We start from the raw sequence: 27759 nt of genomic DNA, 5'->3' as shown, positions 1-27759 counted from the left end.
GCCCAAACACTGGACACAGAACTGCGCATGGAAACATACACCCAAAACACACACCATAGCTGTCCAGCCCTTGTACAAAGGAGGCCCCAGAGAGACACAGACACACACACATGCACTACAGATTGTTTACTGAGGGGAGGCACACAATGCATACACATGGTCGAGGGCATAGGGCCATTCCCCATTGCCCCTTCACACACACACTCACACACACACACACACACACACACACGTCCGTGTGCAGGCGCGGACCTGCCCTCAGCGGCTCCCTCACACATAAACACTCAGGATGTCCGCCATCCCATGGAGCACACCTGCGTTCCCTCACACATCCGTGGAACTGTCCCCTGCACTGCAGGAGGATCTGTTGCCACAGGGAGGGACCGTGAGCGACCGCCTCATCTTTGCTCCTCCCACGACCCTTGGTTTTGCGCTGGAGCTGACCAAGAAGATGCATGGCATTGCAACTCAGCAATGCAGGGCACAGTTCCAGGTTGAAGGGCAACAGAATAAGCTCTCCGAGCCATGTGAATACGGTGGTACGAGGAGCCCAGGGGACCCCAGGGCCCCACTCGGGAGCACCTTACCCCTCCTGTGTGCCCCGCTCTACAGAACAAGACTTCCCAAGAGAGCCCCGCCTCTTCCCTTCCTCTGCCAGATCCTGCTTGGAAGGGTGGGGTTCTGTCCGCAGGCCAAGAACGGCTGTGCCCTGGCCCCTTGCTCTCCATCACCCCACCCATGGAATCCAACAGGATGGGGGTTGGAGGGTCCCACCAGGCTTCTTGCCTCCTTGCCATTTCCTGTGCCCCCAATATAAAACCACACATGGACACAAGGTGCTTTGTAACTTGTTTATGGCCCTTCTCCCTGACCCTGCAGCTAGGGGCAGGATCCTCTCTAGCGCTGCCCCTGCTGCTCCTTGTCCCTTTTGCTGTCCCGTGCAGGCTGAGCACCACGGAGAAGAGCCCATGCAGGTCTCTCAACGGTGGAGGCCTCATCAGATTCTTCTTGGTGGTGCAACGCGGATGCTCTGTGATGTCCACTTCCACACGGCTGCCATGCCTTGACACACACACACACACACACAGACAAACACACACACACACACACACACACACACAGAGAAACATGAAAATACACACAAAAGTCTTAGCTATTTGGGAAAATGTATGATGCCAGGGATAGTGAACGTGATGTTGTGAGCATGCCTTGTACTCGTGGGATCCCAGTTCCTCCACAGCCAGGGCACCGTGACCCTGCTTGGGATGGCCTGGGACCATTCCCAAGGACATGTGAACGATGTGGGAGGACACGCGGTGCTCAGGCATGTGGACGGCCGTCAGGGAGTCGTGGTCCAAGAGTGGGCTGGGACAAGGAGCCCGACTCCCAAAGACAGGCAGGCCATCGCCAACCGAACGAGCGGCAGGAGGACCGAGAGAGAGGCCGACAGCCATGGGAGACACTTCAGGAAAATGGGCTGGGGGAGCCTTGCTTGTCGGATTGGCCAGGGGTTTTCCGAAGGACAGCATGGCAGGCATGAACCTGCCGGACTAGACCCATCCTCGGCCCTGTGTGTGCGCTCTGAGTTCCCGCAGGCTCACTTCCCACCCTGCCCCCTGCTCCATGGGTCCAAGCTCCTCTGAGCCTCAGTTTCCCCGCCACTAAATTGACTGTCCCCTGGCACCCCTGCCCACAGGGCTCTGGACCCAGCCCTCCTGGCTCCTCACCGACAGGTCGTCCTCTCAGCTCATTCCCAGGCGCCGCCTTCCAGCCTCGGGTAGTACTGCAACGGATTGGGCCACAGGTCCTCGATGATGATCTGGTAGGGGACAAAAGGTGAGCTGAGCACGGGGCCCCCGACCCCGTTGCCCAGCAGTCGGGACTCCAGCATCTGCGCTGCTGACGAAGGCGCAGGGGCCTCACCCCGGCGATCCTGTTGGACCCTGGGCAGCTGGGGTCACACAACCAGTTGAAGAAGTTCAGGCCGCTGGGGTCTCGCCTGCGGCTGGCAGCACCACGTTCATAATCCCAGAACCACTGGACTGGAGTGCAACGAGTCTCCCGATATCCTGCGGGACGAGGAAACTTAAGGGAGGCTCTCCGAGGCCTAGGACCCACGCCAGCTCTCGCTCTCAACCGACGACCTGTCCCCCTTCCTGTGCCAAATCCCTGCACTGCCCGAGGACCCCACACTCTTCCCTTTCCACCCCCGGGCCCTCATGCCGGGAAGCCCTCCGCCAGCTCCTCTGCACCTCAAGCCCACACCTACCGCCGATGCTAAGGTGATACTCCTTAACGATCACGTCGTTCTGGAAGTAGGGGTTGCTCCCAAAGTAAAACATCAACCTGCAGCGGTACTTGGGACGACCCAGTTCCTCCACCTGCCGCAGGAAAGCAAGAGAAGGGGGAGGGGGAGGGGTCGTTGACCCTAGGTGTTCTGCGTGACTGACTGACCGCAACTCTCAGCAACTCAAACGCACCCACTCCAGCTCAACCCCCACTCCCAAGGCACCACCGCTGGCCTCAGGCTCCAGGGCTAACCTCTAAATTGGTCATGTAGCTGAGCATGTCTGTGTCCTGGTCACCTATCACAGCTGATAACTGGGGGTGATTCAGGATCTGCCTTGGGTCAAGGAGCCTCGACGTCAAGGGCGCCGGGAAGAGAACCAGGAACGCCCCGGCCCTTCCCGACTGAGAGCCAGGGACGGAAGGCGGCCTGTGCAGAAACAGCAGGCACTTCCCCGTCCCAACCTCCCCAGCGCTTGCCCTTTCGTCACCCATGCTCTGCCCTGGGGCATCGCAGGGCTTGGAGGATCAACAGGGCTGAGGCTCCCGGGGCCCAGGAGGGCAAGGTCAAGAGCCCGTCCGCTCTCCCTGCCTACGTCCTCTCTGGCCTGTGCCCGTGCTCGGCTGGGCCAGGAGGCAGTCAGTCACCACTCTGGATGTTTGGATGGTCTCGGTCCCCCTCACGGCCCCGTTTGCTTGTGTGCTCACCCGAGGCCCTGGGCCCTTGAGGGACCTTCTGTGCCCACAAGGGGGCTGCTCCGCTCGCTTGCAGCATGGCTGCACACCCAGGGTCTCGAGCAAGGGCCTGGCAGAGTCAGCCACAAAGGGAGGAAAGGGGTACGGCGGGAGGAAGGACACAGAGAGACAGAGACACCCAAACCCTGACGACAGACATAGACGGAGGGCTGGGAGGGTTGAGAGAGAGAGACAGAGAGAGAGCGAGCCAGCGAGCGAGCGCGGGTGGGGGACATGGAGAGGGAGAGGCAGGGAGGGAGGAAACGTGTCTGGGAACACCTGGGCCAGGGGCCTCGGCCGGCTTCAGGAGGGCCTGTGGAGACAGAGTTGGTAGCACCCGGGGCACCGTGTCCAGGGTCCCGGGGCCCGCTGAAATCAGGCAGCCTGCTGACTGACTCTCAATGAGTGCAAGCGCACCACAGAACCGGAGGTCTCCGGGAACTCGGCAACGATACACGGTTTGAAGGACACGGAACGAGGCGGGCAGCCTCTCCATCTGCCCCATTTACCCCAAATCCTTTCCTTCCAACATGTGCTCTGAGCCAAGTGGGCTGGGCTTCACTAGGGGTCCAGAGTGTTGACACGGGTTCCGGGACCGCAGAGGCGTGTGGGGGTGCTGCAGCCCCAAAGCACTGGCGCGGAGCTTCCACTCACAGAGGACTCCACAGGTCTCAGGCTCTGGCTTTCCCGCCAACGCGCACACCCGCACCCACCTCCTCCCGGACCACCCACTGCTGGACCCCGGCCCCCTAGGCAGTGCAGTAGAAGGGTAGACCCAGGGCTCAGGGCTTTGCGCTCCCTGCTGGCCCAGCAGCCTACTGCTGGCAGGTGCCCATTGCTGGAGGGGTGGGTGCCATGGTTGGGGGAGCCCGGCCCAGCTTCGCACTTCTCTAGCCCCTGGCTCAGGCTCAGGCTCTGCTCCCTGCTGCCCTGCTCCCACTGTCCTCCCCAGGGGCCAAAACCGAGCGGGCGCGATGAAGGAAGGATACGGCGCGTGCCCAGAAGCCAGGGATGCCCTGGATGATGGCCCTCCTTCGAGCCAGGTGACCACTCCGCTTCTGATTCATCCTGCGCTTGAGCCGCAGGTAGGCCCTGGTGGCTTGGACATCCACAGAGCGGAGCGCTTCCTGAACCACCTGCAGCGCGGCAAGGGCGGCCCCGGCTGTGTCGGGCCGCGGCACCGGCTCTGCCTGCGACAGCTCCTTCGGCTTCTCGACCCGCTCTGCTTGCGCCACCTCCTCGTCTTCCACCGCCACCACCTCCTCGTCTTCCGCCGCCAGCACCTCCTCGTCTTCCGCCGCCACCACCTCCTCGTCTTCCACCGCCAGCACCTCCTCGTCTTCCACCACCACCAGCTCCTCGCATTCCACATCCAGCACCTCCTCGTCTTCCACGGCCAGCACCTGATCGTCTTCAACTGCCAGCACCTCCACGTCTTCCACCGCCAGCACCTCCTCGCATTCCACCTCCACCTCCTCGCATTCCACCTCCACCCCCTCCTCGTCTTCCACGGCCAGCACCTCCTCGTCTTCCACCGCCACCACCTCCACCTCCCCCACGATATCCAGCACCACAAGCACCAACACCTGCCCCGCGCCGGCCTCCTCTGGGCCACGCGGGGCCTCAGCTTCCCGCACAGCCGCTGCCACCAAACCGGCAGCCTCCAGGGCCAGAAGCGCCCCCGCGTGCCCGCAGCAGCCGGTCTCCCTGAGGGCAGCCAACTCCTCACCGCCCCCGTGTGGTACCAAGTTGGTCCCGGATTCTGGGGCAGCTCCGCCTTCCCCGGACCCAGACTCCCTCTCCATGTGGCCCTGCCCCTCAACCCAGGCAGCTGCGGAGGGCAGGCGATAGAGGCGGGAACCGCAGGCTCAGGTCCGCGCCCGGCGTCGGCGGTGGGCAGCAGCCGCCTGTCTGAGTGCGCGGGCCTGGGGCACGCATGCGCACAGGGACCCGGGGCGGTGGCTGACGCCACCAAGCGGCGCGCGGCGTGGCGTGCCGGGAGGAGTCACACATGCGTCCTGGGAGCGATAGAGACTCCGAGCCCCAAGAGGATGGGGGTGCTCCGGGGTCTCGCCCGGGATAGGGCCGTGGGCGTGGCCACCACCCTACTGGGCCCTTGCAGGCGCCAGAGCTAGCCAGGAAGGCCGCCCGCGACGCTCCCCCGCGGTGCCCTCCGTGCCTCCCAACCCCTAACGTTTCTACACAGACACCTCGTAGGCCTTCCCGACGGTGCCCTCGTGTCACAGTCCCGCTCGTCCCTTTCACATCCGTCCCTCTGGGACCCCTCGCCTCTCGCTAGCATTTGAAATCCAGCGGCTGAATCCAGTGTCTGCCCGCAGCCCGAAAGCCTCCCACGCTGCTTCTTAGCGGAACCCGGGGAAAGCCCTGGGGGCATCGGCTGGTGCTCCAAAGGTGCCGCTTCACTGTTGTCGGGCTTTTGCCCTGGAACAATCCAGCGGTGGAGGGAGCCAGGAGCCTACCACCAAGCTGCTGCGTGCAGGGACCACCCCCCTCCACACCCCAGCACCACCCTGTTCCACCCAGCTTTCCTTCAGATAAGGAATCTGCACACAATATCCTGGCCCTTAATTTTTTTTTTTCTCTGCAATTTTTTTTTTAAGATTTTATTTATTTATCAGAGAGAGAGGTGGGGAGAGAGCACAGGCAGGCAGAGAGGCAGGCAGAGGCAGAGGGAGAAGCAGGCTCCCTGCTGAGCAAGGAGCCCGATGTGGGACTCGATCCCAGGACGCTGGGATCAAGAGGGCCAGGAGGACCCTGGCCCCAAGAGCCACAGTCCCTGGCCACCAGGGTGCACACAGAGCTTCTAAGCCGGCCCCAGCCAGATCCCCCACTGGCACTGGGAGGCATGCTAACGGGCCAGACTTTAAGTCCGAGGACCAACTGCATCTTTCTGGGAGCCTGCCGCTTCGAAAACCCTTTCCCGCTGGACTTTCCTCTGCCCGACCTCTTTCCCTTTCCCGTCTGTGTCTCTTTTCCTCTTTGCGTTCTCATCCGTCGCCGCCAGACCTTCATCCAAGGGCACTCGGGGTCTTCCTTGCAACTTTGCTCCGAGTGCTCCCTTTGTCTGGGTCCATCGCTGAGTGGAGTACCAGCCGGGGAGGGCATGGCGCACCCACCAGGTGCGCATTGACAGCACATGTGTCCTTTCTCAGCACGTCCTTCGTGTCCGAACCACCCCTCATGCAGGTGCACGCCAGGGGGGGATCATGGGCCACATAGGACGCCGGCCACCGGAGGTGTGAGGAAGTCCCCGCGGGGCATGGCAAGGCTGCCAGCCTTGCCCTTGCCTCATGGGAGGGCCTCACATACCAAGGATGGGTGGGTGTGTCCTGGGGGTTTTGGAGCCGAAAGAAGCAGGAGGAGCTTCCTTGAGATGAAGGGCAGGCTGCATGGTGGGCCCAAGTGTCTCCGTTGCCCACGTTAGCTCTCAGTGCAGAGAGGGACGCCTGCAGTGAGAAAAAGGCATGGCCGCCTGTGGCGAGCAGGCAAATTATCTGAGACTGTCCCTGAAAAGGTCCCGGCGTTGGTGTGACTGGTGCAATCCAAACTGACCTAGAGGAGGGTCCTGAGGGTCCAGAGGCAGAAGTGCCCTCGAAACAGCACAGCCTTGCAGATGGGGGAGGCTGCGGTGGTGACAGAGAGAGGGGGAAGCCAGGGAGCCTGGGAGGAGAGCACCATAGCCCAGGGGGAGAAGAAGAGCTGGGGAGCGAGGGGGGCGATGGGATTGACGGACAGAGTTCAGGACAGACACGAGTGTGCAGGTGTGGGGATGGAAACACAGCGACGGAGCGAGGAAGGCCGGAGGCACAGAGGGAGGCTTTGGTCGTACAGAGGGTGCAAGGCGTACTGGCCCGAAAGACATACCGCCTATGCAGAAGGGACCCCCCCAACACACACCCGATTGCGGAAGCCAACGGTCCGCTGAGCAGAGCTCCATCCAGTGGTGTCAAAGAGGTCAGCAATCGTGTTCCCTGAAAACACCGGTCAGACAGCCACAGAGGAAGTCACGGCGGCGGAGGAGAGGGTGGAAACAGACAGGGGCTTACACAGGAACCGGGTCTAGCAATCGTGGGCGCGAGGCGGCCCAGGTCAATAAGGAGTCTTCACAGCCATCTAGGACATGTAGACGACAGCACAACGGGCAGCTTTTAAAAAGCTTCCCCTGCCTACGCTCCGTGCGAGAGACTGACCTTTTCGTCCCGTAGCCACAGAGCATTTGAAAGTGGGACGAGTGAGAGTGATGAGTGATCTGAAGACCTAGGCGTGGCCCCGGAGATCCCTCCCCCTCGCTGGCCGGCTGTAAGAGCGGGGCTGTTCCTCTGTTCCCAAGGATGCGTCAACACATGGCTTACGGCGCAGGCAGCCAAGGACTCCTCAAAGACTACTGAGACAGCCCCGGCCTCATCTCACTCCACGTTGAAGAACACGGGGCCCAGGGCCCAGGCAGATTGTCTCCGCGATAGAAATTCATACAAATCCAAGTCGGGCCAACGGCCCCGCATCTGTGGCAAAGCAGAGACTCACCAGGGCCAAAGGTCATTATGCAGCCCCAGCTACGCTGATATGGGCCAGGCAGGGATGCGACATCAGAGACGTGACGGCACAGGCCTGGCCTCCACTCCCTCCACAGCATTGTTTCTGTGCCGGAGAGGATGACCATGTCAGCAAGAGGCAGGCCCCTTGCCAGACTGGTAGCGAGCACGGGCACTGGGGTCCAAGGGACAATGAACTACAGGCCCAGCCCTGCTGTGTGCAGTGGATGTGCTTGAGGACATCCCCAGGGAGCCCTCTGGAGGACTGGCATCGCCATCCCCCAAACCCAGACACTGGCCATGTTTGGCGCTGGCTCATCCTTCCCTAGCCTTGCACTCTGTCTTTACCCCAGGGAAGACATGAGACCTGATAGCTGGCCTTTTGTTCATCAACTCCCGCTGCCCAGCACCACCATCGGCACGGGAAGGACCTCCCCCCGCTGGGATGCCGTCCCAGAGCTTATGTGTCCTAGACCTCTGGGCAAGCATGAGGGCCCATCCCTTCCTCGGAATGGGGATTCCAAGGCAGCATCGTAAGCACCAACCTTACACCAGGAGCTCAGGCACACCACCTGCTCCTTTCTGAGAAGGAGCTCATTCGTGAGCCTCCACACAGGAACATACAGGAACACGGGTGACATCGGTCTTCTACATTTCAGTGGTTTTCCTCGGGGGCCTCAGTCGACCTTGTCTTTCACCCCGGCACCAGGCTCCGTGGGAAGTTTTCACGGCTTCTGGTCAAGGGCGATGCTTCCTCATATACATCTCAGCAGCGTGAACCTCCCTGGGTGGGACAGATATGCAGACACACACACACGAACACACGGGCACTCAGGCACTCAGAAGGGGGCTCTGCATTCCCACACCTGGCCCCTGAAACAAAAGAAAGGAGATGGCACATGTACACACAGACACACACACGGCTGCACACATACGCGCGCACACACACACACACACACACACACGGAGTGAAAATACAAACACACCCCATCGGGCTCCTTTCAAACACACAGACACACACATACACACGTGCTCACGCAAAAACACCGAACACACTAAATACACACATGTATCTCTGCAACTCTGGCATGTACACCAGACATGCATGCAGGCACAGAGGTGCTCGTAAGCACACACACACACACACACACACACACCATAGAGCTCTCACAGAACGTCTCTGGCACAGGCATAGACATTTGGTCCCAACTCAAAAGGACGTTCCCAGGTGTAACCTGGGACACTCGTAGTCACACACACACAAGAGACCACATCCAAAGCCTCTGGCAGACAGGCATACACAACTGACCCCAGCACATCGGAGCATGCACACTCACACAAACTTACCCTTGAGGAAAGGGCAGAATGTAAGCAAATCCCTTGTTCTGCATCCTCAAAGAACGCACGTGTATACAAGCCTGCACACACACACACACACACACACACACACGCATCAGGCGAGCGGTTTGCGAACCCACTGTACACACTACATACACACTCGTGCATATGGATCTGAGGCCTGCACACCATCCCTTGCATGGAGACACATAGGCGCTTGCAAAAACACTCGGGACACACCCAGTTGCCACAAGGTCTCTGGCACAGGCATACGCATTTGGCCTCACCATAAAAATCATACACGTGTGTGCCCAAAAACACTAACATGCATTCCCCACCACCTCTATGGCCTCGAGCCCACAGGCATAATAACGTGACACATCGGCGCATGCACAAACGCTCATAGCCCTAAGGGTACAGAAGCATGTAAACAAAACCCATCATCTGTGTCATAAAGAACACACACGTAGCCACTCTCTCAATCTCTCATACACACACACACACACACACACACACACTGACACAATTATACAATCACAACGAGCTCTACGCTCATACACAAAACACACACACAGAGCACACGCAGGCATGCATCCCTGCCCTCCCCCACACACAGCTATGCTTGCAAGCACACGCACACACGACAACACATCCAAGGTCTCCGGCATAGGCGTACACAGTTGACCCTGCTCAAAAAAGAAGTCTGCCCCTGGTGCCCTGCAATCCATAAACATCCACAGAATTGGACACACAGACATTCTCACCTGTCTAAAACACATACTCCAACGCACACTCCCTGAGGATGCAGACACATGCGAGGAAAACACACGACCTCCCTGACATAGAAATGCACACTCAACCGCTCAAGCACACCCACACGTGCACGCACGCACACAAAAGCCCATGCAAACCCACACTCATTCCCAGCACACATCCTATCTCTGTCACGGACTCATGTACCCTCAGCCCAAACACTGGACACAGAACTGCGCATGGAAACATACACCCAAAACACACACCATAGCTGTCCAGCCCTTGTACAAAGGAGGCCCCAGAGAGACACAGACACACACACATGCACTACAGATTGTTTACTGAGGGGAGGCACACAATGCATACACATGGTCGAGGGCATAGGGCCATTCCCCATTGCCCCTTCACACACACACTCACACACACACACACACACACACACACGTCCGTGTGCAGGCGCGGACCTGCCCTCAGCGGCTCCCTCACACATAAACACTCAGGATGTCCGCCATCCCATGGAGCACACCTGCGTTCCCTCACACATCCGTGGAACTGTCCCCTGCACTGCAGGAGGATCTGTTGCCACAGGGAGGGACCGTGAGCGACCGCCTCATCTTTGCTCCTCCCACGACCCTTGGTTTTGCGCTGGAGCTGACCAAGAAGATGCATGGCATTGCAACTCAGCAATGCAGGGCACAGTTCCAGGTTGAAGGGCAACAGAATAAGCTCTCCGAGCCATGTGAATACGGTGGTACGAGGAGCCCAGGGGACCCCAGGGCCCCACTCGGGAGCACCTTACCCCTCCTGTGTGCCCCGCTCTACAGAACAAGACTTCCCAAGAGAGCCCCGCCTCTTCCCTTCCTCTGCCAGATCCTGCTTGGAAGGGTGGGGTTCTGTCCGCAGGCCAAGAACGGCTGTGCCCTGGCCCCTTGCTCTCCATCACCCCACCCATGGAATCCAACAGGATGGGGGTTGGAGGGTCCCACCAGGCTTCTTGCCTCCTTGCCATTTCCTGTGCCCCCAATATAAAACCACACATGGACACAAGGTGCTTTGTAACTTGTTTATGGCCCTTCTCCCTGACCCTGCAGCTAGGGGCAGGATCCTCTCTAGCGCTGCCCCTGCTGCTCCTTGTCCCTTTTGCTGTCCCGTGCAGGCTGAGCACCACGGAGAAGAGCCCATGCAGGTCTCTCAACGGTGGAGGCCTCATCAGATTCTTCTTGGTGGTGCAACGCGGATGCTCTGTGATGTCCACTTCCACACGGCTGCCATGCCTTGACACACACACACACACACACAGACAAACACACACACACACACACACACACACACAGAGAAACATGAAAATACACACAAAAGTCTTAGCTATTTGGGAAAATGTATGATGCCAGGGATAGTGAACGTGATGTTGTGAGCATGCCTTGTACTCGTGGGATCCCAGTTCCTCCACAGCCAGGGCACCGTGACCCTGCTTGGGATGGCCTGGGACCATTCCCAAGGACATGTGAACGATGTGGGAGGACACGCGGTGCTCAGGCATGTGGACGGCCGTCAGGGAGTCGTGGTCCAAGAGTGGGCTGGGACAAGGAGCCCGACTCCCAAAGACAGGCAGGCCATCGCCAACCGAACGAGCGGCAGGAGGACCGAGAGAGAGGCCGACAGCCATGGGAGACACTTCAGGAAAATGGGCTGGGGGAGCCTTGCTTGTCCGGATTGGCCAGGGGTTTTCCGAAGGACAGCATGGCAGGCATGAACCTGCCGGACTAGACCCATCCTCGGCCCTGTGTGTGCGCTCTGAGTTCCCGCAGGCTCACTTCCCACCCTGCCCCCTGCTCCATGGGTCCAAGCTCCTCTGAGCCTCAGTTTCCCCGCCACTAAATTGACTGTCCCCTGGCACCCCTGCCCACAGGGCTCTGGACCCAGCCCTCCTGGCTCCTCACCGACAGGTCGTCCTCTCAGCTCATTCCCAGGCGCCGCCTTCCAGCCTCGGGTAGTACTGCAACGGATTGGGCCACAGGTCCTCGATGATGATCTGGTAGGGGACAAAAGGTGAGCTGAGCACGGGGCCCCCGACCCCGTTGCCCAGCAGTCGGGACTCCAGCATCTGCGCTGCTGACGAAGGCGCAGGGGCCTCACCCCGGCGATCCTGTTGGACCCTGGGCAGCTGGGGTCACACAACCAGTTGAAGAAGTTCAGGCCGCTGGGGTCTCGCCTGCGGCTGGCAGCACCACGTTCATAATCCCAGAACCACTGGACTGGAGTGCAACGAGTCTCCCGATATCCTGCGGGACGAGGAAACTTAAGGGAGGCTCTCCGAGGCCTAGGACCCACGCCAGCTCTCGCTCTCAACCGACGACCTGTCCCCCTTCCTGTGCCAAATCCCTGCACTGCCCGAGGACCCCACACTCTTCCCTTTCCACCCCCGGGCCCTCATGCCGGGAAGCCCTCCGCCAGCTCCTCTGCACCTCAAGCCCACACCTACCGCCGATGCTAAGGTGATACTCCTTAACGATCACGTCGTTCTGGAAGTAGGGGTTGCTCCCAAAGTAAAACATCAACCTGCAGCGGTACTTGGGACGACCCAGTTCCTCCACCTGCCGCAGGAAAGCAAGAGAAGGGGGAGGGGGAGGGGTCGTTGACCCTAGGTGTTCTGCGTGACTGACTGACCGCAACTCTCAGCAACTCAAACGCACCCACTCCAGCTCAACCCCCACTCCCAAGGCACCACCGCTGGCCTCAGGCTCCAGGGCTAACCTCTAAATTGGTCATGTAGCTGAGCATGTCTGTGTCCTGGTCACCTATCACAGCTGATAACTGGGGGTGATTCAGGATCTGCCTTGGGTCAAGGAGCCTCGACGTCAAGGGCGCCGGGAAGAGAACCAGGAACGCCCCGGCCCTTCCCGACTGAGAGCCAGGGACGGAAGGCGGCCTGTGCAGAAACAGCAGGCACTTCCCCGTCCCAACCTCCCCAGCGCTTGCCCTTTCGTCACCCATGCTCTGCCCTGGGGCATCGCAGGGCTTGGAGGATCAACAGGGCTGAGGCTCCCGGGGCCCAGGAGGGCAAGGTCAAGAGCCCGTCCGCTCTCCCTGCCTACGTCCTCTCTGGCCTGTGCCCGTGCTCGGCTGGGCCAGGAGGCAGTCAGTCACCACTCTGGATGTTTGGATGGTCTCGGTCCCCCTCACGGCCCCGTTTGCTTGTGTGCTCACCCGAGGCCCTGGGCCCTTGAGGGACCTTCTGTGCCCACAAGGGGGCTGCTCCGCTCGCTTGCAGCATGGCTGCACACCCAGGGTCTCGAGCAAGGGCCTGGCAGAGTCAGCCACAAAGGGAGGAAAGGGGTACGGCGGGAGGAAGGACACAGAGAGACAGAGACACCCAAACCCTGACGACAGACATAGACGGAGGGCTGGGAGGGTTGAGAGAGAGAGACAGAGAGAGAGCGAGCCAGCGAGCGAGCGCGGGTGGGGGACATGGAGAGGGAGAGGCAGGGAGGGAGGAAACGTGTCTGGGAACACCTGGGCCAGGGGCCTCGGCCGGCTTCAGGAGGGCCTGTGGAGACAGAGTTGGTAGCACCCGGGGCACCGTGTCCAGGGTCCCGGGGCCCGCTGAAATCAGGCAGCCTGCTGACTGACTCTCAATGAGTGCAAGCGCACCACAGAACCGGAGGTCTCCGGGAACTCGGCAACGATACACGGTTTGAAGGACACGGAACGAGGCGGGCAGCCTCTCCATCTGCCCCATTTACCCCAAATCCTTTCCTTCCAACATGTGCTCTGAGCCAAGTGGGCTGGGCTTCACTAGGGGTCCAGAGTGTTGACACGGGTTCCGGGACCGCAGAGGCGTGTGGGGGTGCTGCAGCCCCAAAGCACTGGCGCGGAGCTTCCACTCACAGAGGACTCCACAGGTCTCAGGCTCTGGCTTTCCCGCCAACGCGCACACCCGCACCCACCTCCTCCCGGACCACCCACTGCTGGACCCCGGCCCCCTAGGCAGTGCAGTAGAAGGGTAGACCCAGGGCTCAGGGCTTTGCGCTCCCTGCTGGCCCAGCAGCCTACTGCTGGCAGGTGCCCATTGCTGGAGGGGTGGGTGCCATGGTTGGGGGAGCCCGGCCCAGCTTCGCACTTCTCTAGCCCCTGGCTCAGGCTCAGGCTCTGCTCCCTGCTGCCCTGCTCCCACTGTCCTCCCCAGGGGCCAAAACCGAGCGGGCGCGATGAAGGAAGGATACGGCGCGTGCCCAGAAGCCAGGGATGCCCTGGATGATGGCCCTCCTTCGAGCCAGGTGACCACTCCGCTTCTGATTCATCCTGCGCTTGAGCCGCAGGTAGGCCCTGGTGGCTTGGACATCCACAGAGCGGAGCGCTTCCTGAACCACCTGCAGCGCGGCAAGGGCGGCCCCGGCTGTGTCGGGCCGCGGCACCGGCTCTGCCTGCGACAGCTCCTTCGGCTTCTCGACCCGCTCTGCTTGCGCCACCTCCTCGTCTTCCACCGCCACCACCTCCTCGTCTTCCGCCGCCAGCACCTCCTCGTCTTCCGCCGCCACCACCTCCTCGTCTTCCACCGCCAGCACCTCCTCGTCTTCCACCACCACCAGCTCCTCGCATTCCACATCCAGCACCTCCTCGTCTTCCACGGCCAGCACCTGATCGTCTTCAACTGCCAGCACCTCCACGTCTTCCACCGCCAGCACCTCCTCGCATTCCACCTCCACCTCCTCGCATTCCACCTCCACCCCCTCCTCGTCTTCCACGGCCAGCACCTCCTCGTCTTCCACCGCCACCACCTCCACCTCCCCCACGATATCCAGCACCACAAGCACCAACACCTGCCCCGCGCCGGCCTCCTCTGGGCCACGCGGGGCCTCAGCTTCCCGCACAGCCGCTGCCACCAAACCGGCAGCCTCCAGGGCCAGAAGCGCCCCCGCGTGCCCGCAGCAGCCGGTCTCCCTGAGGGCAGCCAACTCCTCACCGCCCCCGTGTGGTACCAAGTTGGTCCCGGATTCTGGGGCAGCTCCGCCTTCCCCGGACCCAGACTCCCTCTCCATGTGGCCCTGCCCCTCAACCCAGGCAGCTGCGGAGGGCAGGCGATAGAGGCGGGAACCGCAGGCTCAGGTCCGCGCCCGGCGTCGGCGGTGGGCAGCAGCCGCCTGTCTGAGTGCGCGGGCCTGGGGCACGCATGCGCACAGGGACCCGGGGCGGTGGCTGACGCCACCAAGCGGCGCGCGGCGTGGCGTGCCGGGAGGAGTCACACATGCGTCCTGGGAGCGATAGAGACTCCGAGCCCCAAGAGGATGGGGGTGCTCCGGGGTCTCGCCCGGGATAGGGCCGTGGGCGTGGCCACCACCCTACTGGGCCCTTGCAGGCGCCAGAGCTAGCCAGGAAGGCCGCCCGCGACGCTCCCCCGCGGTGCCCTCCGTGCCTCCCAACCCCTAACGTTTCTACACAGACACCTCGTAGGCCTTCCCGACGGTGCCCTCGTGTCACAGTCCCGCTCGTCCCTTTCACATCCGTCCCTCTGGGACCCCTCGCCTCTCGCTAGCATTTGAAATCCAGCGGCTGAATCCAGTGTCTGCCCGCAGCCCGAAAGCCTCCCACGCTGCTTCTTAGCGGAACCCGGGGAAAGCCCTGGGGGCATCGGCTGGTGCTCCAAAGGTGCCGCTTCACTGTTGTCGGGCTTTTGCCCTGGAACAATCCAGCGGTGGAGGGAGCCAGGAGCCTACCACCAAGCTGCTACGTGCAGGGACCACCCCCCTCCACACCCCAGCACCACCCTGTTCCACCCAGCTTTCCTTCAGATAAGGAATCTGCACACAATATCCTGGCCCTTAATTTTTTTTTTTCTCTGCAATTTTTTTTTTAAGATTTTATTTATTTATCAGAGAGAGAGGTGGGGAGAGAGCACAGGCAGGCAGAGAGGCAGGCAGAGGCAGAGGGAGAAGCAGGCTCCCTGCTGAGCAAGGAGCCCGATGTGGGACTCGATCCCAGGACGCTGGGATCAAGAGGGCCAGGAGGACCCTGGCCCCAAGAGCCACAGTCCCTGGCCACCAGGGTGCACACAGAGCTTCTAAGCCGGCCCCAGCCAGATCCCCCACTGGCACTGGGAGGCATGCTAACGGGCCAGACTTTAAGTCCGAGGACCAACTGCATCTTTCTGGGAGCCTGCCGCTTCGAAAACCCTTTCCCGCTGGACTTTCCTCTGCCCGACCTCTTTCCCTTTCCCGTCTGTGTCTCTTTTCCTCTTTGCGTTCTCATCCGTCGCCGCCAGACCTTCATCCAAGGGCACTCGGGGTCTTCCTTGCAACTTTGCTCCGAGTGCTCCCTTTGTCTGGGTCCATCGCTGAGTGGAGTACCAGCCGGGGAGGGCATGGCGCACCCACCAGGTGCGCATTGACAGCACATGTGTCCTTTCTCAGCACGTCCTTCGTGTCCGAACCACCCCTCATGCAGGTGCACGCCAGGGGGGGATCATGGGCCACATAGGACGCCGGCCACCGGAGGTGTGAGGAAGTCCCCGCGGGGCATGGCAAGGCTGCCAGCCTTGCCCTTGCCTCATGGGAGGGCCTCACATACCAAGGATGGGTGGGTGTGTCCTGGGGGTTTTGGAGCCGAAAGAAGCAGGAGGAGCTTCCTTGAGATGAAGGGCAGGCTGCATGGTGGGCCCAAGTGTCTCCGTTGCCCACGTTAGCTCTCAGTGCAGAGAGGGACGCCTGCAGTGAGAAAAAGGCATGGCCGCCTGTGGCGAGCAGGCAAATTATCTGAGACTGTCCCTGAAAAGGTCCCGGCGTTGGTGTGACTGGTGCAATCCAAACTGACCTAGAGGAGGGTCCTGAGGGTCCAGAGGCAGAAGTGCCCTCGAAACAGCACAGCCTTGCAGATGGGGGAGGCTGCGGTGGTGACAGAGAGAGGGGGAAGCCAGGGAGCCTGGGAGGAGAGCACCATAGCCCAGGGGGAGAAGAAGAGCTGGGGAGCGAGGGGGGCGATGGGATTGACGGGCAGAGTTCAGGACAGACACGAGTGTGCAGGTGTGGGGATGGAAACACAGCGACGGAGCGAGGAAGGCCGGAGGCACAGAGGGAGGCTTTGGTCGTACAGAGGGTGCAAGGCGTACTGGCCCGAAAGTCATACCGCCTATGCAGAAGGGACCCCCCCAACACACACCCGATTGCGGAAGCCAACGGTCCGCTGAGCAGAGCTCCATCCAGTGGTGTCAAAGAGGTCAGCAATCGTGTTCCCTGAAAACACCGGTCAGACAGCCACAGAGGAAGTCACGGCGGCGGAGGAGAGGGTGGAAACAGACAGGGGCTTACACAGGAACCGGGTCTAGCAATCGTGGGCGCGAGGCGGCCCCGGTCAATAAGGAGTCTTCACAGCCATCTAGGACATGTAGACGACAGCACAACGGGCAGCTTTTAAAAAGCTTCCCCTGCCTACGCTCCGTGCGAGAGACTGACCTTTTCGTCCCGTAGCCACAGAGCATTTGAAAGTGGGACGAGTGAGAGTGATGAGTGACCTGAAGACCTAGGCGTGGCCCCGGAGATCCCTCCCCCTCGCTGGCCGGCTGTAAGAGCGGGGCTGTTCCTCTGTTCCCAAGGATGCGTCAACACATGGCTTACGGCGCAGGCAGCCAAGGACTCCTCGAAGACTACTGAGACAGCCCCGGCCTCATCTCACTCCACGTTGAAGAACACGGGGCCCAGGGCCCAGGCAGATTGTCTCCGCGATAGAAATTCATACAAATCCAAGTCGGGCCAACGGCCCCGCATCTGTGGCAAAGCAGAGACTCACCAGGGCCAAAGGTCATTATGCAGCCCCAGCTACGCTGATATGGGCCAGGCAGGGATGCGACATCAGAGACGTGACGGCACAGGCCTGGCCTCCACTCCCTCCACAGCATTGTTTCTGTGCCGGAGAGGATGACCACGTCAGCAAGAGGCAGGCCCCTTGCCAGACTGGTAGCGAGCACGGGCACTGGGGTCCAAGGGACAATGAACTACAGGCCCAGCCCTGCTGTGTGCAGTGGATGTGCTTGAGGACATCCCCAGGGAGCCCTCTGGAGGACTGGCATCGCCATCCCCCAAACCCAGACACTGGCCATGTTTGGCGCTGGCTCATCCTTCCCTAGCCTTGCACTCTGTCTTTACCCCAGGGAAGACATGAGACCTGATAGCTGGCCTTTTGTTCATCAACTCCCGCTGCCCAGCACCACCATCGGCACGGGAAGGACCTCCCCCCGCTGGGATGCCGTCCCAGAGCTTATGTGTCCTAGACCTCTGGGCAAGCATGAGGGCCCATCCCTTCCTCGGAATGGGGATTCCAAGGCAGCATCGTAAGCACCAACCTTACACCAGGAGCTCAGGCACACCACCTGCTCCTTTCTGAGAAGGAGCTCATTCGTGAGCCTCCACACAGGAACATACAGGAACACGGGTGACATCGGTCTTCTACATTTCAGTGGTTTTCCTCGGGGGCCTCAGTCGACCTTGTCTTTCACCCCGGCACCAGGCTCCGTGGGAAGTTTTCACGGCTTCTGGTCAAGGGCGATGCTTCCTCATATACATCTCAGCAGCGTGAACCTCCCTGGGTGGGACAGATATGCAGACACACACACACGAACACACGGGCACTCAGGCACTCAGAAGGGGGCTCTGCATTCCCACACCTGGCCCCTGAAACAAAAGAAAGGAGATGGCACATGTACACACAGACACACACACGGCTGCACACATACGCGCGCACACACACACACACACACACACACGGAGTGAAAATACAAACACACCCCATCGGGCTCCTTTCAAACACACAGACACACACATACACACGTGCTCACGCAAAAACACCGAACACACTAAATACACACATGTATCTCTGCAACTCTGGCATGTACACCAGACATGCATGCAGGCACAGAGGTGCTCGTAAGCACACACACACACACACACACACACACCATAGAGCTCTCACAGAACGTCTCTGGCACAGGCATAGACATTTGGTCCCAACTCAAAAGGACATTCCCAGGTGTGACCTGGGACACTCGTAGTCACACACACACAAGAGACCACATCCAAAGCCTCTGGCAGACAGGCATACACAACTGACCCCAGCACATCGGAGCATGCACACTCACACAAACTTACCCTTGAGGAAAGGGCAGAATGTAAGCAAATCCCTTGTTCTGCATCCTCAAAGAACGCACGTGTATACAAGCCTGCACACACACACACACACACACACACACACACACACGCAGACAGGCGAGCGGTTTGCGAACCCACTGTACACACTACATACACACTCGTGCATATGGATCTGAGGCCTGCACACCATCCCTTGCATGGAGACACATAGGCGCTTGCAAAAACACTCGGGACACACCCAGTTGCCACAAGGTCTCTGGCACAGGCATACGCATTTGGGCTCACCATAAAAATCATACACGTGTGTGCCCAAAAACACTAACATGCATTCCCCACCACCTCTATGGCCTCGAGCCCACAGGCATAATAACGTGACACATCGGCGCATGCACAAACGCTCATAGCCCTAAGGGTACAGAAGCATGTAAACAAAACCCATCATCTGTGTCATAAAGAACACACACGTAGCCACTCTCTCAATCTCTCATACACACACACACACACACACACACACTGACACAATTATACAATCACAACGAGCTCTACGCTCATACACAAAACACACACACGGAGCACACGCAGGCATGCATCCCTGCCCTCCCCCACACACAGCTATGCTTGCAAGCACACGCACACACGACAACACATCCAAGGTCTCCGGCATAGGCGTACACAGTTGACCCTGCTCAAAAAAGAAGTCTGCCCCTGGTGCCCTGCAATCCATAAACATCCACAGAATTGGACACACAGACATTCTCACCTGTCTAAAACACATACTCCAACGCACACTCCCTGAGGATGCAGACACATGCGAGGAAAACACACGACCTCCCTGACATAGAAATGCACACTCAACCGCTCAAGCACACCCACACGTGCACGCACGCACACAAAAGCCCATGCAAACCCACACTCATTCGCAGCACACATCCTATCTCTGTCACGGACTCATGTACCCTCAGCCCAAACACTGGACACAGAACTGCGCATGGAAACATACACCCAAAACACACACCATAGCTGTCCAGCCCTTGTACAAAGGAGGCCCCAGAGAGACACAGACACACACACATGCACTACAGATTGTTTACTGAGGGGAGGCACACAATGCATACACATGGTCGAGGGCATAGGGCCATTCCCCATTGCCCCTTCACACACACACTCACACACACACACACACACACACACGTCCGTGTGCAGGCGCGGACCTGCCCTCAGCGGCTCCCTCACACATAAACACTCAGGATGTCCGCCATCCCATGGAGCACACCTGCGTTCCCTCACACATCCGTGGAACTGTCCCCTGCACTGCAGGAGGATCTGTTGCCACAGGGAGGGACCGTGAGCGACCGCCTCATCTTTGCTCCTCCCACGACCCTTGGTTTTGCGCTGGAGCTGACCAAGAAGATGCATGGCATTGCAACTCAGCAATGCAGGGCACAGTTCCAGGTTGAAGGGCAACAGAAAAAGCTCTCCGAGCCATGTGAATACGGTGGTACGAGGAGCCCAGGGGACCCCAGGGCCCCACTCGGGAGCACCTTACCCCTCCTGTGTGCCCCGCTCTACAGAACAAGACTTCCCAAGAGAGCCCCGCCTCTTCCCTTCCTCTGCCAGATCCTGCTTGGAAGGGTGGGGTTCTGTCCGCAGGCCAAGAACGGCTGTGCCCTGGCCCCTTGCTCTCCATCACCCCACCCATGGAATCCAACAGGATGGGGGTTGGAGGGTCCCACCAGGCTTCTTGCCTCCTTGCCATTTCCTGTGCCCCCAATATAAAACCACACATGGACACAAGGTGCTTTGTAACTTGTTTATGGCCCTTCTCCCTGACCCTGCAGCTAGGGGCAGGATCCTCTCTAGCGCTGCCCCTGCTGCTCCTTGTCCCTTTTGCTGTCCCGTGCAGGCTGAGCACCACGGAGAAGAGCCCATGCAGGTCTCTCAACGGTGGAGGCCTCATCAGATTCTTCTTGGTGGTGCAACGCGGATGCTCTGTGATGTCCACTTCCACACGGCTGCCATGCCTTGACACACACACACACACACACAGACAAACACACACACACACACACACACACAGAGAAACATGAAAATACACACAAAAGTCTTAGCTATTTGGGAAAATGTATGATGCCAGGGATAGTGAACGTGATGTTGTGAGCATGCCTTGTACTCGTGGGATCCCAGTTCCTCCACAGCCAGGGCACCGTGACCCTGCTTGGGATGGCCTGGGACCATTCCCAAGGACATGTGAACGATGTGGGAGGACACGCGGTGCTCAGGCATGTGGACGGCCGTCAGGGAGTCGTGGTCCAAGAGTGGGCTGGGACAAGGAGCCCGACTCCCAAAGACAGGCAGGCCATCGCCAACCGAACGAGCGGCAGGAGGACCGAGAGAGAGGCCGACAGCCATGGGAGACACTTCAGGAAAATGGGCTGGGGGAGCCTTGCTTGTCCGGATTGGCCAGGGGTTTTCCGAAGGACAGCATGGCAGGCATGAACCTGCCGGACTAGACCCATCCTCGGCCCTGTGTGTGCGCTCTGAGTTCCCGCAGGCTCACTTCCCACCCTGCCCCCTGCTCCATCGGTCCAAGCTCCTCTGAGCCTCAGTTTCCCCGCCACTAAATTGACTGTCCCCTGGCACCCCTGCCCACAGGGCTCTGGACCCAGCCCTCCTGGCTCCTCACCGACAGGTCGTCCTCTCAGCTCATTCCCAGGCGCCGCCTTCCAGCCTCGGGTAGTTCTGCAAGGGATTGGGCCACAGGTCCTCGATGATGATCTGGTAGGGGACAAAAGGTGAGCTGAGCACGGGGCCCCCGACCCCGTTGCCCAGCAGTCGGGACTCCAGCATCTGCGCTGCTGACGAAGGCGCAGGGGCCTCACCCCGGCGATCCTGTTGGACCCTGGGCAGCTGGGGTCACACAACCAGTTGAAGAAGTTCAGGCCGCTGGGGTCTCGCCTGCGGCTGGCAGCACCACGTTCATAATCCCAGAACCACTGGACTGGAGTGCAACGAGTCTCCCGATATCCTGCGGGACGAGGAAACTTAAGGAAACTCCGAGGCCTAGGACCCACGCCAGCTCTCGCTCTCAACCGACGACCTGTCCCCCTTCCTGTGCCAAATCCCTGCACTGCCCGAGGACCCCACACTCTTCCCTTTCCACCCCCGGGCCCTCATGCCGGGAAGCCCTCCGCCAGCTCCTCTGCACCTCAAGCCCACACCTACCGCCGATGCTAAGGTGATACTCCTTAACGATCACGTCGTTCTGGAAGTAGGGGTTGCTCCCAAAGTAAAACATCAACCTGCAGCGGTACTTGGGACGACCCAGTTCCTCCACCTGCCGCAGGAAAGCAAGAGAAGGGGGGGGGAGGGGTCGTTGACCCTAGGTGTTCTGCGTGACTGACTGACCGCAACTCTCAGCAACTCAAACGCACCCACTCAAGCTCCACCCCCACTCCCAAGGCACCACCGCTGGCCTCAGGCTCCAGGGCTAACCTCTAAATTGGTCATGTAGCTGAGCATGTCTGTGTCCTGGTCACCTATCACAGCTGATAACTGGGGGTGATTCAGGATCTGCCTTGGGTCAAGGAGCCTCGACGTCAAGGGCGCCGGGAAGAGAACCAGGAACGCCCGGCCCTTCCCGACTGAGAGCCAGGGACGGAAGGCGGCCTGTGCAGAAACAGCAGGCACTTCCCCGTCCCAACCTCCCCAGCGCTTGCCCTTTCGTCACCCATGCTCTGCCCTGGGGCATCGCAGGGCTTGGAGGATCAACAGGGCTGAGCCTCCCGGGGCCCAGGAGGGCAAGGTCAAGAGCCCGTCCGCTCTCCCTGCCTACGTCCTCTCTGGCCTGTGCCCGTGCTCGGCTGGGCCAGGAGGCAGTCAGTCACCACTCTGGATGTTTGGATGGTCTCGGTCCCCCTCACGGCCCCGTTTGCTTGTGTGCTCACCCGAGGCCCTGGGCCCTTGAGGGACCTTCTGTGCCCACAAGGGGGCTGCTCCGCTCGCTTGCAGCATGGCTGCACACCCAGGGTCTCGAGCAAGGGCCTGGCAGAGTCAGCCACAAAGGGAGGAAAGGGGTACGGCGGGAGGAAGGAGACAGAGAGACAGAGACACCCAAACCCTGACGACAGACATAGACGGAGGGCTGGGAGGGTTGAGAGAGAGAGACAGAGAGAGAGCGAGCGAGCGAGCGAGCGCGGGTGGGGGACATGGAGAGGGAGAGGCAGGGAGGGAGGAAACGTGTCTGGGAACACCTGGGCCAGGGGCCTCGGCCGGCTTCAGGAGGGCCTGTGGAGACAGAGTTGGTAGCACCCGGGGCACCGTGTCCAGGGTCCCGGGGCCCGCTGAAATCAGGCAGCCTGCTGACTGACTCTCAATGAGTGCAAGCGCACCACAGAACCGGAGGTCTCCGGGAACTCGGCAACGATACACGGTTTGAAGGACACGGAACGAGGCGGGCAGCCTCTCCATCTGCCCCATTTACCCCAAATCCTTTCCTTCCAACATGTGCTCTGAGCCAAGTGGGCTGGGCTTCACTAGGGGTCCAGAGTGTTGACACGGGTTCCGGGACCGCAGAGGCGTGTGGGGGTGCTGCAGCCCCAAAGCACTGGCGCGGAGCTTCCACTCACAGAGGACTCCACAGGTCTCAGGCTCTGGCTTTCCCGCCAACGCGCACACCCGCACCCACCTCCTCCCGGACCACCCACTGCTGGACCCCGGCCCCCTAGGCAGTGCAGTAGAAGGGTAGACCCAGGGCTCAGGGCTTTGCGCTCCCTGCTGGCCCAGCAGCCTACTGCTGGCAGGTGCCCATTGCTGGAGGGGTGGGTGCCATGGTTGTGGGAGCCCGGCCCAGCTTCGCACTTCTCTAGCCCCTGGCTCAGGCTCAGGCTCTGCTCCCTGCTGCCCTGCTCCCACTGTCCTCCCCAGGGGCCAAAACCGAGCGGGCGCGATGAAGGAAGGATACGGCGCGTGCCCAGAAGCCAGGGATGCCCTGGATGATGGCCCTCCTTCGAGCCAGGTGACCACTCCGCTTCTGATTCATCCTGCGCTTGAGCCGCAGGTAGGCCCTGGTGGCTTGGACATCCACAGAGCGGAGCGCTTCCTGAACCACCTGCAGCGCGGCAAGGGCGGCCCCGGCTGTGTCGGGCCGCGGCACCGGCTCTGCCTGCGACAGCTCCTTCGGCTTCTCGACTCGCTCTGCTTGCGCCACCTCCTCGTCTTCCACCGCCACCACCTCCTCGTCTTCCGCCGCCAGCACCTCCTCGTCTTCCGCCGCCACCACCTCCTCGTCTTCCACCGCCAGCACCTCCTCGTCTTCCACCACCACCAGCTCCTCGCATTCCACATCCAGCACCTCCTCGTCTTCCACGGCCAGCACCTGCTCGTCTTCAACTGCCAGCACCTCCACGTCTTCCACCGCCAGCACCTCCTCGCATTCCACCTCCACCTCCTCGCATTCCACCTCCACCCCCTCCTCGTCTTCCACGGCCAGCACCTCCTCGTCTTCCACCGCCACCACCTCCACCTCCCCCACGATATCCAGCACCACAAGCACCAACACCTGCCCCGCGCCGGCCTCCTCTGGGCCACGCGGGGCCTCAGCTTCCCGCACAGCCGCTGCCACCAAACCGGCAGCCTCCAGGGCCAGAAGCGCCCCCGCGTGCCCGCAGCAGCCGGTCTCCCTGAGGACAGCCGCCTCCTCACCGCCCCCGTGTGGTACCAAGGTGGTCCCGGATTCTGGGGCAGCTCCGCCTTCCCCGGACCCAGACTCCCTCTCCATGTGGCCCTGCCCCTCAACCCAGGCAGCTGCGGAGGGCAGGCGATAGAGGCGGGAACCGCAGGCTCAGGTCCGCGCCCGGCGTCGGCGGTGGGCAGCAGCCGCCTGTCTGAGTGCGCGGGCCTGGGGCACGCATGCGCACAGGGACCCGGGGCGGTGGGTGCCGCCACCAAACGGCGCTTGGCGCGGCGTGCCGGGAGGAGTCACGCATGCGTCCTGGGAGCGATAGAGACTCGGAGCCCCAAGAGGATGGGGGTGCTCCGGGGTCTCGCCCGGGATAGGGCCGTGGGCGTGGCCACCACCCTACTGGGCCCTTGCAGGCGCCAGAGCTAGCCAGGAAGGCCGCCCGCGACGCTCCCCCGCGGTGCCCTCCGTGCCTCCCAACCCCTAACGTTTCTACACAGACACCTCGTAGGCCTTCCCGCCGGTGCCCTCGTGTCACAGTCCCGCTCGTCCCTTTCACATCCGTCCCTCTGGGACCCCTCGCCTCTCGCTAGCATTTGAAATCCAGCGGCTGAATCCAGTGTCTCCCCGCAGCCCGAAAGCCTCCCACGCTGCTTCTTAGCGGAACCCGGGGAAAGCCCTGGGGGCATCGGCTGGTGCTCCAACGGTGCCGCTTCACTGTTGTCGGGCTTTTGCCCTGGAACAATCCAGCGGTGGAGGGAGCCAGGAGCCTACCACCAAGCTGCTGCGTGCAGGGACCACCCCCCTCCACACCCCAGCACCACCCCGTTCCACCCAGCTTTCCTTCAGATAAGGAATCTGCACACAATGTCCTGGCCCTTAATTTTTTTTTTTCTCTGCAATTTTTTTTTAAGATTTTATTTATTTATCAGAGAGAGAGGTGGGGAGAGAGCACAGGCAGGCAGAGAGGCAGGCAGAGGCAGAGGGAGAAGCAGGCTCCCTGCTGAGCAAGGAGCCCGATGTGGGACTCGATCCCAGGACGCTGGGATCAAGAGGGCCAGGAGGACCCTGGCCCCAAGAGCCACAGTCCCTGGCCACCAGGGTGCACACAGAGCTTCTAAGCCGGCCCCAGCCAGATCCCCCACTGGCACTGGGAGGCATGCTAACGGGCCAGACTTTAAGTCCGAGGACCAACTGCATCTTTCTGGGAGCCTGCCGCTTCGAAAACCCTTTCCCGCTGGACTTTCCTCTGCCCGACCTCTTTCCCTTTCCCGTCTGTGTCTCTTTTCCTCTTTGCGTTCTCATCCGTCGCCGCCAGACCTTCATCCAAGGGCACTCGGGGTCTTCCTTGCAACTTTGCTCCGAGTGCTCCCTTTGTCTGGGTCCATCGCTGAGTGGAGTACCAGCCGGGGAGGGCATGGCGCACCCACCAGGTGCGCATTGACAGCACATGTGTCCTTTCTCAGCACGTCCTTCGTGTCCGAACCACCCCTCATGCAGGTGCACGCCAGGGGGGGATCATGGGCCACATAGGACGCCGGCCACCGGAGGTGTGAGGAAGTCCCCGCGGGGCATGGCAAGGCTGCCAGCCTTGCCCTTGCCTCATGGGAGGGCCTCACATACCAAGGATGGGTGGGTGTGTCCTGGGGGTTTTGGAGCCGAAAGAAGCAGGAGGAGCTTCCTTGAGATGAAGGGCAGGCTGCATGGTGGGCCCAAGTGTCTCCGTTGCCCACGTTAGCTCTCAGTGCAGAGAGGGACGCCTGCAGTGAGAAAAAGGCATGGCCGCCTGTGGCGAGCAGGCAAATTATCTGAGACTGTCCCTGAAAAGGTCCCGGCGTTGGTGTGACTGGTGCAATCCAAACTGACCTAGAGGAGGGTCCTGAGGGTCCAGAGGCAGAAGTGCCCTCGAAACAGCACAGCCTTGCAGATGGGGGAGGCTGCGGTGGTGACAGAGAGAGGGGGAAGCCAGGGAGCCTGGGAGGAGAGCACCATAGCCCAGGGGGAGAAGAAGAGCTGGGGAGCGAGGGGGGCGATGGGATTGACGGACAGAGTTCAGGACAGACACGAGTGTGCAGGTGTGGGGATGGAAACACAGCGACGGAGCGAGGAAGGCCGGAGGCACAGAGGGAGGCTTTGGTCGTACAGAGGGTGCAAGGCGTACTGGCCCGAAAGACATACCGCCTATGCAGAAGGGACCCCCCCAACACACACCCGATTGCGGAAGCCAACGGTCCGCTGAGCAGAGCTCCATCCAGTGGTGTCAAAGAGGTCAGCAATCGTGTTCCCTGAAAACACCGGTCAGACAGCCACAGAGGAAGTCACGGCGGCGGAGGAGAGGGTGGAAACAGACAGGGGCTTACACAGGAACCGGGTCTAGCAATCGTGGGCGCGAGGCGGCCCAGGTCAATAAGGAGTCTTCACAGCCATCTAGGACATGTAGACGACAGCACAACGGGCAGCTTTTAAAAAGCTTCCCCTGCCTACGCTCCGTGCGAGAGACTGACCTTTTCGTCCCGTAGCCACAGAGCATTTGAAAGTGGGACGAGTGAGAGTGATGAGTGATCTGAAGACCTAGGCGTGGCCCCGGAGATCCCTCCCCCTCGCTGGCCGGCTGTAAGAGCGGGGCTGTTCCTCTGTTCCCAAGGATGCGTCAACACATGGCTTACGGCGCAGGCAGCCAAGGACTCCTCAAAGACTACTGAGACAGCCCCGGCCTCATCTCACTCCACGTTGAAGAACACGGGGCCCAGGGCCCAGGCAGATTGTCTCCGCGATAGAAATTCATACAAATCCAAGTCGGGCCAACGGCCCCGCATCTGTGGCAAAGCAGAGACTCACCAGGGCCAAAGGTCATTATGCAGCCCCAGCTACGCTGATATGGGCCAGGCAGGGATGCGACATCAGAGACGTGACGGCACAGGCCTGGCCTCCACTCCCTCCACAGCATTGTTTCTGTGCCGGAGAGGATGACCATGTCAGCAAGAGGCAGGCCCCTTGCCAGACTGGTAGCGAGCACGGGCACTGGGGTCCAAGGGACAATGAACTACAGGCCCAGCCCTGCTGTGTGCAGTGGATGTGCTTGAGGACATCCCCAGGGAGCCCTCTGGAGGACTGGCATCGCCATCCCCCAAACCCAGACACTGGCCATGTTTGGCGCTGGCTCATCCTTCCCTAGCCTTGCACTCTGTCTTTACCCCAGGGAAGACATGAGACCTGATAGCTGGCCTTTTGTTCATCAACTCCCGCTGCCCAGCACCACCATCGGCACGGGAAGGACCTCCCC

The 27759-nt window shown here is 60.7% G+C and overlaps 1 protein-coding gene across 1 annotated transcript; it reads right to left on the bottom strand.

Moving 5' to 3' along the window:
- Positions 1-22031: 22031 nt before the first annotated feature.
- On the bottom strand, positions 22032-23837 carry LOC131822495 (testis-specific Y-encoded protein 3-like; the record flags this gene model as incomplete). The annotated part of the gene is made up of 3 exons (XM_059158808.1): positions 23760-23837; positions 22292-22369; positions 22032-22133 (listed from the first exon to the last, which is right to left on the bottom strand). Coding segments are annotated over exons 1-3 (258 nt in total), but the record flags the coding sequence as incomplete, so codon positions are not given.
- Between the last annotated feature and the right edge of the window lie 3922 nt (positions 23838-27759).

Source organism: Mustela lutreola, chromosome Y (genome assembly GCF_030435805.1).
Source record: "Mustela lutreola isolate mMusLut2 chromosome Y, mMusLut2.pri, whole genome shotgun sequence".
Taxonomy (NCBI): domain Eukaryota; kingdom Metazoa; phylum Chordata; class Mammalia; order Carnivora; family Mustelidae; genus Mustela; species Mustela lutreola.
Note: the sequence above shows the minus strand (reverse complement) of the source record. Positions and strands in the feature narration are given on the sequence as shown.